The sequence below is a fragment of the Berghia stephanieae genome, chromosome 5 (genome assembly GCF_034508935.2).
Source record: "Berghia stephanieae isolate SIO BIC M18660-M18661 chromosome 5, UCSD_Bste_1.3, whole genome shotgun sequence".
In the NCBI taxonomy this organism is placed as follows: Eukaryota; Metazoa; Mollusca; class Gastropoda; order Nudibranchia; family Aeolidiidae; genus Berghia; species Berghia stephanieae.
Window position 1 is genome coordinate 54,554,830 of NC_088364.1, and position 12,301 is coordinate 54,567,130.

Sequence of the window (12,301 nt, forward strand, 5' to 3'; positions counted from 1 at the left end):
TGGCATTGCCATCGGTACTGCTGGAAGCAAAGTATGGCTTGTATGGAATCCATTGTCTAGACCCTCCAACAACAGTATAGAAATAAATGAAAATGACCGTTTTAAGCAATGTTGCCAGGCACATTATCTCTACACCTGTTCCCCAAGTGCGATCACTTTCCATTCCAGACAAGTTCAAGTAAGTATCAATGTCCATGCCAATATAACCTGTGAATTCCTCGCCATTCTCACGCATGAAAGACACAGTGAGCGCCCTATGCTTTTCAAGGTAATCCTGGGAACCAGTAATTTCAAGGCTCATAGCCAAGAATAGAATTTGTAGTTTCTGGTGGTCCAAGAAACTCTGTCAAGTGCCGATCTGGAATCTCTTTGGGGAGCTGGCAATCCAATCCGAGCACATCGAAGCTTTCTACTCCAAGTTATGTCTGTTGGATTAACACTGCATCAGTAGGAATTGTCTCTCCAGCCACTGAAATGTCATTGTCCGGTGCGTTAGAGCTCATGCATGTTTTTTTAGAGGCTCGTGAAGAAAATTTGCTCATCGTTGGATTTGGTGCTGGTAGAGATGATGTTGTCGATGTAAAACTACATTGTCATTTCAAATAAGCCTTTAAATTGCTTCTACTAGCCTTATTTTTTATCAAAACCCCATTATTTGCCAGCTCATATGACCCATTTGGAACTGTGTAACTATCTCGTAAGGACCAAGTCATACATCAGCAGTTTTTCCACCCTTGAAGTCCGCTCATGGCAAATTAAACAGGAGTACAGTATCTCCAGTGTGAAATTTGGATCCCGCTCTTCTTTTACAATACTGCTTCTTTTGCCTCTCCTGATATTTCTCATTGCGTCTTCTCTTGTTTTCTTCCTGTGTTTCCATTTCTTCAACAGGTAGTCTAATGTTAAAAGAAACGTCGAGGCGCCTTTTGTCTGTGGAAGCACATTCATTCCTAGGCTGTATTTTATCGGATGAAAACTGTTGTTTTGAATATGAAAACTCAGTCTAAGATTCGTTGGCGGAGAACTGCTATCCTGGCAATTCTATTGGTAGTTTGGGCTCTCTTCCATACAGTAAGAAAAACGGAGAGAAGTTTGTGGAAGCATGTATGCTTGTTCGAACTGCAAAAAGGATGCCTGGGAGCGCTTTTGGCCAGTCGTCCACGAGTGAAGCATCTTTGAAAATTTTCATCATCATGTCCTGAATCTTTCTATCGCTTTGCTCAACTAGTCCACTGGTTTGCGGGTGATAGGGACTTGTAATTTTCTGTTTGACACCTGTCAATCGATGGAGTTCGGCGGATATACTGTTTACAAACTTGAGGCCTCCATCGTTGATATGTATATCGAAGCAGCCGTGGCGACAAATACAATTATACAGAAAGTTTGCAACTCCTTCCGCAGTTTTTTTGTGCAATGCTTCGGCTTCGGTCCATTTAGTGAAGTAATCAACAGCAACCACCATGCAAGTGTACCCTTCTTTGGATGTTGGCAAGGAGCAAATGTCGACTCCAATTTGGGACCATGGATGTGGCGGTATTTCAACAGAATGCAGCTGTTCTGATCCGTTTTGAAGACGGGGCGCTCTGAGTTGACAAAGATCACATGCTTTAATATAATTTCTTACATCGCCACGGATGGATGGCCACCACACTCTTGAAGCAATCTTTTTCTCCGTTTTATCAAAACCAAGGTGACCTCCTAGAGCCTTGGATTCTACACTGTCAATGTCACCATAGCCTGCATGAGTGTCTGAGACAATTTCTTCTCTTTCCTTTTCATCTCTGATTACTCTTAAAGATGTCTCTGAATGGGATTTTTTAAAAAAAGTCAGTTATAATTTGATGGAGGAATGAAAACAAAAACCACTTACACATACACACTTGGATTAATTTCATACAAAAAGTAAGTTTATTAGAGAAAGTGAATAATTTGGTTATTTCTGGTCGTGGTGCTGGTGATGTGATGATTGTTGGTGGTGGTAGTGATGTAAGGTTTACACCAAGGGTCATTCAGCTTTTGTGATTTCAATTTCAAAATCAATGTTTCACACAGAGATAACACTGCATTGAGACAGAGGGTCATTAATGTATCTGTTTACAGTTAAATTAAAAAGAATCCTGTGTAAAATAATTGAATATTGTGGCCATTTGCACGTATATAAAATGTACGAGTGCGTGTGTGTGAATGTGTGCGTGAGAGTGAGAGTGAGAGAGAGAGAGAGAGAGAGAGAGAGAGAGAGAGAGAGAGAGAGAGAGAGAGAGAGAGAGAGAGAGAGAGAGAGAGAGAAAGCAAAAATAAGAAGAAGAATAAGAAGGAGAATAAGAAGAAGAAGAAGAAAAAGAGGTAATTATATACTTAAAGGCAAACTATCTGATTTTATGTCATGATTTTTATCATTTTGGTGAGTAAAAATGATTGAAATAAGACAGAGAATAGAGCAGTTAACCTTTTACCCCAGATAGGATACGCCAAAGCATCTGTAGAGCTTGTGACGTAGATGTCGAAATTAGGGCCAATAGAAAGGACTCTAAAGGCACTCGATAAAACGTTTAATCTGTACATCTTGTTAAATTAGCATAGATTTATAACTGTAGGCAAATAGATGGCGAAAAAGTTTTGATATCTTCGTGGATAAGTATACATTTTCTGCAGATAATTTTACAGGCATTTTTATCAAATTATAGGCTCAATAAAATATATCTACAAACAGTTACAAAATTAGAAAAGAGAGACAAAAATATTTGGAAACAAAAAATAATAGTATAATTTAAAGATAAGCACAGCTCCAAAGAACAGAAAATGAACAATTATCGATTATAATAGAGGCAAGTCACAAAGCAAGGACCTGTTTTAAAAACAACAACAATAATAATAATTAATAATAATAATAATAATAATAATAATAATAATAATAAATAATAATAATAATAATAATAATAATAATTAATTATTATTATTATTAATTTATTTATACAGTGGAACCTCCCGATTACGACACCTCCAAATAGCGACAACCTCCTGATAACGACATTGACCCGTGGTCCCGATTGTTTTCCTATGTAAGATCAGTAAAAAAAAACCTCCAAATAACGGACGCACTTTTTGATAAAACCTCCGAATAACGACATCATTTTGGCGATTTTGGGCAGTTTTCGTAGATATCTGATACTAAAAATACCGAGTATGAGTACTCAAACTTTAAAAAAACGGATCCTGCTTGAACCAATGAGAATGCAGCTTTTGAAACCAATGAGAACGCAGCTTTTTTTGACGAATCTTGGCTGATATGCATTAATAAAAACCATGGTATAAATGTAAGTGTAAGCAAGTAAACACAAAATCTTGGAAAATGTGATATTATGTGATGATAGAAGTAGTAGTAGTAGTAGTAGTAGTAGTAATAGTAGTAGTAGTAGTAGTAGTAGTAGTAGTAGTAGTAGTAGTAGTAGTAGTAGTAGAAGAAGAAGTAGTAATAGTAATAATAATAGTAATAATAATAATAGTAGTAGTAGTAGTAGTAGTAGTAGTAGTAGTAGTAGTTGTAGTAGTAGTAGTAGTAGTAGTAGTAGTAGTAGTAGTAGTAGTAGTAGTAGTAGTAGTAGTAGTAGTAGTAGTAGTAGTAGTAGTAGTATAGTAGTATAGTAGTATAGTAGTATAGTAGTAGTAGTAGTTAGTAAGTAGTAGTAGTAGTAGTGTATAGTAGTGTTTTTGTGGGAGGAGGAGGAATTTTATCTAACTCGCAGCGTCCGAATTACCTGTTTTTGTTTGTTTTAAAGGGTTTTACAGCGCTTGTGACACATCTATGTCATATCAGCGCCAGTAAAAAGGAAGAAAATTGGATAGTAAAAAACATTCTAGATTTACAATTGAAATGACATAAGAAAAAGTAAGACAAAGGGGAATGGTTTAAATAGGGGACAGATGTAGATTCCAGGAGCACACAATCAGTGTACTCAGTTCAGATCACCTAAAAGTCTCATCCAGACACACGCACAAGAACCCTCCAAGAGGAATATACTACAATGTTTTGTCAATGTTAATAAAAACTGGTCCCGCGGGCCTTACCACGCCCACTTTGTCCGCCATCTTGGAAACCTCTAAATAACGACACCTCCGGATAACGACATAAAAACTCGGTCCCGTGGCATGTCGTTATCGGAAGGTTCCACTGTATATATATATTTTTTTAATAGGATACGGATCGATATTGTTCCGAATAGCCAATGCAAAATTTTTATCATCGAACACAGTATTACTGGCAAAGCTAAAAGTTATAAAACTATTTTTTACAGAGTGATATACGAGTAACTTTCAAACCATTTTATTTCAGGCTAATTCTATCATCAGTTGACTCAAATCAATACAAAGAAAATCTGTTAGGTCCTAATTCTCAGTCCTTTTTTGAAGTTTAATTTTCATTGCGAGTATAATTTATTCTACTCAATCTACCATATCCGCAACAAAGATTGGTGACGTAATTTTAAATCTCTTTTGGAACTATCAAATGATGATAATCTTAATAAAAAAAATAAGGTTGGGGATCAACATTGTTTCGTGAAGCCAATTTAAAATGGTTATAATCGAGCACAGAATCACTGGTAAATCTAAAAATACAATACATAAGTATATAATAATAAGTAGAATAGATAATAATGTTTTGAGGCTTTTACATATACAAACACACACACACACACACACACACACATACCACCACCACCACACTTATTATTACTTAAGGGCAGACCAAGTAGAGTCATCCTTGGGGCAGACTTAACTCAGATAGCTGTGTCGTCATACAATGCATTCGAGTGCTAAAAAGTGCAAACACTAATATTAATATAGATTAGATTCATAAATCACATCACAATATTCAATATTATTCTAAAGTGAAAAAAAAAAATCGACTGTGCTTCCAATGTCGAACCAGTCCGCTTCATTTTATGTTTACTTTTGCGCAATAATGTGACATGCAATATGGGTTTGTAAGCTTTTAAAGGAATATTCTAGTGACGACGCACCTGGACACAAGTGGAGGCTTACTTATTGATTGGGATGTCAAATCAAACACAAACAGAATTCATCTCCACATTTGCGTTGGAATTAACTCACCTTCATTCCCACGGTTGACAAAACGGTGGAGGATCCCCTCTCGCAAATGAAATTTTGCTGCTGCTCTCCTGAAATTTTTCTTTTTTCCTGGGTTACCAAAGCATGACTTTGGATATATTTTCTTCTGCAAGAAATCATCAAGTTCATCAAAATTTAAAGCCATGTTGAAAACAAATAAAACAAATCTGAGAGATAGAGATAGTGATAGTGATAGAGTAAGAATTTCCCACCCTATACTTCGGTGGTTGAAGTTGAGGTATGAATGAAGTGTTCCCGTGAAGTGGAGAGTCTGCTTGTGAGTAGAGAGTCCCAAGGGAGTGATACTATCTAAATCTATCTCGATCTAGATAGATACTACAAGTAATAATAGGGGGTCAAAAGTCCCGATGTCCAATCTGAGAAAACTTACGACTTACGGTACGGTAACCATTTCCACAACTAAATTGTTTCGTTGTTCTTTGGTTCATATTTTACCATAGTAAAGCAAGGGACATAACTCTAACGAAAGAGTGAAAATGGAGAGGCTTCGTATGGAAACAAAACAGACAATGGACGTTTCGGGTACAAACCCTTCGTCAGCAACAATAATACACAAATTAACGTTGAAAACAAATATTAAATAAAAGAAAACGCAAAATAACTTGTATCGTCTGCACTCAACGGCTGCAGTATAAATGAAACGTTTCTATGTTATATGTTTGTGATGAGAATATTGGCTATTAAGCTTAACTGCTGGTCAAAATTACTTCGCGATGGTGGCGAACGAATCGGCGATCTCAAGAAGTGGGTGAGAGAGGGATCTAGAAATGACTTTGGGTTTGAAACGAATATTTTTGTGTTCGTGGATAGCTCACACGGTAGAGCCACGCTCTCACCTGCCAGGCGGAGTTGTCGTACCAATAAGGTCGCAGGTTCAAACCCCACCACCGCCGCGAAAAAATTTTTTATTCTCTATTGTCTTCTGGCACTTTTCTACTCACTTCATATCTTGTTGTTACCAACATAAGTGCCTGCTCCACTCACTTTTCTGAATTAAAAATTCACCCCATACACCGGAGCATACTCAATGTCTCAATCGTTTCTATGTTATATGTTTGTGATGAGAATATTGGCTATTAAGCTTAACTGCTGGTCAAAATTACTTCGCGATGGTGGCGAACGAATCGGCGATCTCAAGAAGTGGGTGAGAGAGGGATCTAGAAATGACTTTGGGTTTGAAACGAATATTTTTGTGTTCGTGGATAGCTCACACGGTAGAGCCACGCTCTCACTTGCCAGGCGGAGTTGTCGTACCAATAAGGTCGCAGGTTCAAACCCCACCACCGCCGCGAAAAAATTTTTTATTCTCTATTGTCTTCTGGCACTTTTCTACTCACTTCATATCTAAATGAAACGTTAGCGTGGCCTGGGTAGGATGTCCTAGGGGGGTGTTGGGCAAGGTGTTAGTTTTAGTTTTAGAGCGGCGGTCGAATCTTCGCGAAGGAAATGCAAAAATAAAAAAAAACGAACGGACGGTTATCAACGTGATAGGAAAGTGGAGTATATAGATGTTAGGAAGGTAGGCAGGCAGGCAGGAGGCATGTAGGAGGTAGATAGATAGAGAAGATGGGGGGGGGGGGGGGTTAAGATGCGACCGGTAGAGAGAGAGGGAAAATCGAGAGAGAGTGGGGGGGGGGGGGGGGAGAAAAGGCTAAACAGTCAGGTGATAGTGATAGCTGGAAATGGGTAAATAAGTGGATGAGTTGACACAATGAGAGATGAAAACGGTAGATTGCTAGAAAGGTAAATGGCTATGAATTGGTAGATAATCAGTAGTTAGATTTAGATAGATAGATAGATAGTAGTAGTAGTAGTAGTAGTAGTAGTAGTAGTAGTGGTGGTGGTTGTAGTGGTGGTGGTGGCAGTAGAAGTAGCAGTACTGCTACTACTAACATGTCTTTTATCTTCCAATGTTTTCTGGTACGGTATGTTCCTTCACACGCTGACCTTTTCTCATCAATCCAATCACTCCCCGGTGTAGCACGCCAGAATAACTCTACGCCAAAAAAGACTCTAGAGTTAGATTAGCGGCCGCCAGAAACACTCTAGAGTTTACCTGGCGTAAGCCCCGCCCACGCCAATTCTACTCTCTCCACGCCAAAAGCACTCTACAAAGGGAATTAACTCGCACCTGAAAAATTCAAGTAACCGAGAGTAATCCCCCTTACCATCAACATCTCAGGCTGGCTTTCTACTTTCCACGTACTGCTGCTAAACTAATTAAATAAGCATAGTTCTAGATTAATAATAATACATCATGAGGCATAAAATGTGAAAAGAAAGAGAGAGAGAGAGAGAGAGAGAGAGAGAGGAGAAGAGAGAGAGAGAGAGGAGAGAGAAGAGAGAGAGGAAGAATTAAGAAGGGGAGAGATGATGAAATCGAGCAAATAACATGACATGTGAAATAATCTACAGGGGAAGGGGGAGAGAGAGAAAGAGGTGGAGAGAAAAAAAAAGAGAGAGAGAGAGAGAGAGAGTGAGAGAGAGAGAGAGAGAGAGAGAGAGAGGTGGAGAGAGACGGAAAATATATAAATAGATAGAGGGAGAGATGAATACATAGAGGAAGGAGAGAGAGATGAAAAGAGAGTGAAATGGAAATTTAAGATCTTGGAGGAGGTGAGGTTTGGGGGGTTGTATTTTTAATAGTAATACATCTTTATTATCCGCAGCAAAATTTTAGGGGTTAACATTGCTCGAACAAATATAATATAATAAACATTAATAGAAATATGTGGATCTTATAATTATATGATCCTCATAGCAAATTTACTTCACAATGCACACAGACGTCTTTACAACAATTTAATACAACAAATTAAAACTGATTTCAAATGTATTCAGTTAAGTTACTCACTCCTCTTTCAATACAATTTTAAATGGTCCCAATTCCATTCACACATCATTCCTCTATTCCACCAACCCCCCCCCCCCCCCCCAACTGTCAGAAACTATAAATATTAATATTAGGTCTTGGCCGCATTATAACACTTAATATCTATGTCCTAAAGTATAGATCATCTTCATAATTAATATGCACAATCACTTCACGAACTACCAACTACGATGTCAAGCAATAGCGCTTTAAAAATTTACAAACTTCTGACTTGTTTTATTAAAACAAAATAATATTGAACATGTCTATCTTAAAACTAATGGTTCCCAAGTAGTAGTAGTAGTAGTAGTAGTAGTAGTAGTAGTAGTAGTAGTAGTAGTAGTAGTAGTAGTAGTAGTAGTAGTAGTAGTAGTGTAATAGTAGTAGTAGTAATAGTAGTAGTAGTAGTAGTAGTAGTAGTAGTAATAGTAGTAGTAGTAGTAGTAGTAGTAGTAGTAGTAGTAGTAGTAGTAGTAGTAGTAGTAGTAGTGCCGTTGTTTTTAAAAACACAGTATATGCAACGTTAATCAAATAGCACATACTGTGTTCTTTAATAAAAACGGCAGTAGTAGTAGTAGTAGTAGTAGTAGTAGTAGTAGTAGTAGTAGTAGTAGTAGTAGTAGTAGTAGTAGTAGTAGTAGTAGTAGTAGTAGTAGTAGTATCCCCACAGTTTTTCGCGGCCGCAAATTTCACCCTTGACCGCAAAAAGCCGCAAATTTTTATTTGGCCGAAAAAAGCCGCAATTTTCGCCGTTTTTAGGCTAAATTGACGAATTTTTGTTTTAAAAAAAACAAAAAACTAAAGCTATACTTTCATTTATAATGTACTTTCAATTTATATCCTAATATGCTGCAAACACTTTTGTTTCTTAAAATATGATTTCTCTGAATGATTATCTACTTGTTAAGTAAGTAATAAATTATTATTTATTATGATTGTCTATAACTACTACAGAAAATAGAATTATCTAGTTTCAAGAATCTACAATCGAGACAATTAATGCTAACTAACTGACAAATGATTTGATATTTCATGAGGAAATTCCTATTTTCATTTTAAAGTTTAATTCTTTCCCTAAGAAATTTATCACATTTATCATTTATGTAAACAAAAAGTGTTCTATTAAAATATTTTTTCATGAATTGCAATTTCATTTTTAGCCACAAGTTGCACTTAGTTTTCATGATATGATTATGATTTTTTACTTGTTTTTCACTCAAAAACCCATTAGGCCTATTTGAAATATAAAGCAATAATAATAATGCTCAAAATTGGATAGTAAGTAGAGAATACAAATTTAATGTGCCCCCAATGGAAAATGGGTTTTGTTTCTCTTTCCTTGTGAATAGTTATTTTTTTTTCCTCTCCTTAATTAGTTTTTCAAATTTTGATTTTTTTTATGCGATTATTCACTTTGATTTCCCTAATTTTAAGAAGCTGAATAGTTAATAAAATATTTTGATTCCTTCCTTCCTTTTTTTTACTTACTTACTATGGCTATTGTTATTATTATTATTATTATTATTATTATTATTATTATTATTATTATTATTATTATATTATTATTATTATTTCAAACCATTCAAAATGTAAATAAATTCATGTTTACATGTTGTGACATCAATATTCTACAAAATGCCATATTTGTGTCAATTTTTTACCGACATATTGTTTTAATGTTTGATTTTTGTAAAACTAGCGGCAAATTTTTCTATTTTGATGGCAATTTTTTCCATTTTTAATGGCAAATTTTGACGTTTGAAATGGCAAAAAAACCGTAGTAGTGCCGTTGTTTTTAAGAACACAGTATATGTAATGTTAACCAAATAGCACATACTGTGTTCTTTAATAAACCGGCAGTGTAGTAGTAGTAGTAGTAGTAGTAGTAGTAGTAGTAGTAGTAGTAGTAGTAGTAGTAGTAGTAGTAGTAGTAGTAGTAGTAGTAGTAGTACAGTAGTAGTGCCACTACAACTACTATTGGTAGATGTCATATTCGGGTGCACGATCGAGTTGTTCTCGAAGGCCAGATTAGCTGACCGTGAACTGAGTACACACAATAAGACCTTTATTGATCAATAGATTTTTGACCAATCAAAACATAGAATTTGCGACACACCCTCACACGTGCTCGGACAAACATAGTTGGTTGTTTATAAATGGAATCGACCCCTCTTTGATCATTGTTATTATTTTCATACTGCCAAATGGGTGACTGGTTATCACATGATTTTCTTGATCAGATTATAAACGTTTAGGTTTACACATAATTTTCTGTGATGGTTCTATTGATCAAGCGGTAGAACAGGTCAGTGAGCATTTTACTTAAGCACAAACCATCGATAGTAAAACATGTGTAGTTTGCTGTGTCTACCAATCACTGCCATTGTTTACATTATGACGATTGTCAGAGAGGCGTGGTTATCTATACACGCACACATACCGCACAAACTCAAACAGACATACACAGCCCCTCTCTCTGGTCTGTACCCGCATCGCTCCCTAAGAACAATAACCCAAGAGATTTTTTTTTCTGTAAGTAAGCAGTTATCCGCCCCTGGGCTAGAGTCATTTTCGCGTGGATAGAGTCGATCTGGCGGCCGCGAGACTGACTCTTTCGTACGCCAATTTAACTCTAAGAGTCTTTTTTTTTTTGGTAGAGTCATTCTCGCGTCCTACACATGGGACACCCTACCCACGCCCCCCTAACGTTTCATTTATACTCATACTGCAACCACCATTGAGTACAGACGATACAAGTTATTTTGCATTTATTTTTTTACCACAATAATGTGTGTATTGTTGTGCTGACGAAGGGTTTGTACCCGAAACGTCCATTGTCTGTTTTGTTCCCACACGAAGCCTCTCCATTTTCACTCTTTCGTTAGTATTTTCACGATCACCGGCTTCAGGCAACCACTTCCGTTATATGTATTTGGATTGCTACTAAATCGTAGATACATTTCTATTGGTTCAAGAGTATAATATTTTTGACTTATTGTTATACACACACATTGTTAATTATTTCGTTTTTGATAAACAGTTAAACAGTAATGTTGAAATAATTCATTAATTCTCGTTAGTTTTTTATTTAAAATAAAAAATATTGATGACAGTGACAGAAAACTGGGGGTCAAAAGTCTCGAGGCCATGGGGCCAAAAGTCTCTCATAAAACTTTGACCCCACACTATTTTCATCATTTTGTAACATTGAACACGTTTTTTGTTGGATGATCTTAGTAATTTATGTTTTCTTTCTTTCCTTTTTATTTAGATCATCGACATAAGTTTTTTTTTTTAAATGCCAAGAATATTTAAAAAGGAAAACCTAAAGGGGTCTCTTTTCAAGGGAATTAATGCTTGACAAAAACATACCAGCAAACCAAGCCATGTTGGGATACTTCCAAAAACACGGGAACCTTTTCAGAGGAAGACCGATCACAACACTCCCTGTGATCCTAAACAAAAACCTCACAACACTTGGACAAAGCATTAGTCTCATAACGGCAGGGGACCTTGAAAATCTGAGAACCCTAGCAGAGGACCGGCAATATTGGAGACACCTCACACAGGAAATACTGGAAACAGCCAAGGCGACCCGATCTTTCGGTCGAGACGCGAAAGGCATCTAAGTCAAGTAAGTCAGGGGGTGAGACTTGTCCTGGACTCGGGTCAGCAGATTAAATCAACCGCAAGGGATTAGGTCTCAATTATAAAACTTTGGGTCGGGATATCACAAAAAAAAAAGAGGCAGAGGAATATCGACCTTGAGGATGAAAAATTCAGATTTGGGTGGTCAAGTGACCACAGTCGTGTGCTTGACGATAAGCAAGCAAGAGGCTGTTCTTGCTGAATATCTACTGCAAGTGCAAGCCAGCAGGATATATTTTGGGCTGACGATGATGGAGTTCAGAATTCTTGCATTTGAGTTCGCCACTAAGAGCAACATCACCACCCCCACTAGCTGGATAAAAAAAAAAAAAACAGATGGCGGGCAAGGAATGGGCCTGTGGATTTTTTAAGAGTTAAGATTAAGAGACACCCGGTCACCCAGTTTTTTCATTGCGCACACCGGGGCCGACATCTCTAGCCCGTATGACATTATTCAATAAATACAATGTCGGTCTGCTCTACGACAACATTAAACAGACTATAGAAAAGTTGGTTGACCCCAGACCGGATCTTCAACACAGATGAAATTGGCGTGACGACATTTCAAAGACCAATGAGAAAGATCGAAAAGAAAGGCGTAAAGAGAGTAGGGGCGGCAGTTTCAGTTTCACA

The 12,301-nt window shown here is 37.0% G+C and overlaps 2 protein-coding genes across 2 annotated transcripts in view; both read right to left on the minus strand.

Annotated features, from left to right (window-relative positions):
* Nucleotides 1-434, minus strand: part of LOC144973210 (uncharacterized) — a 659-nt gene extending 225 nt beyond the window's left edge. Inside the window, exon 1 of the mRNA XM_078915377.1 lies at nucleotides 1-434. This exon is cut by the window's left edge and continues 225 nt beyond it. Coding sequence (XP_078771503.1) covers nucleotides 1-301 — 301 coding nt within the window. The 5' untranslated portion in view covers nucleotides 302-434.
* Nucleotides 1-12,301, minus strand: part of LOC144973219 (uncharacterized) — a 498,849-nt gene that overhangs the window by 451,019 nt on the left and 35,529 nt on the right. The gene's annotated exons all lie outside the window — the stretch shown is intronic.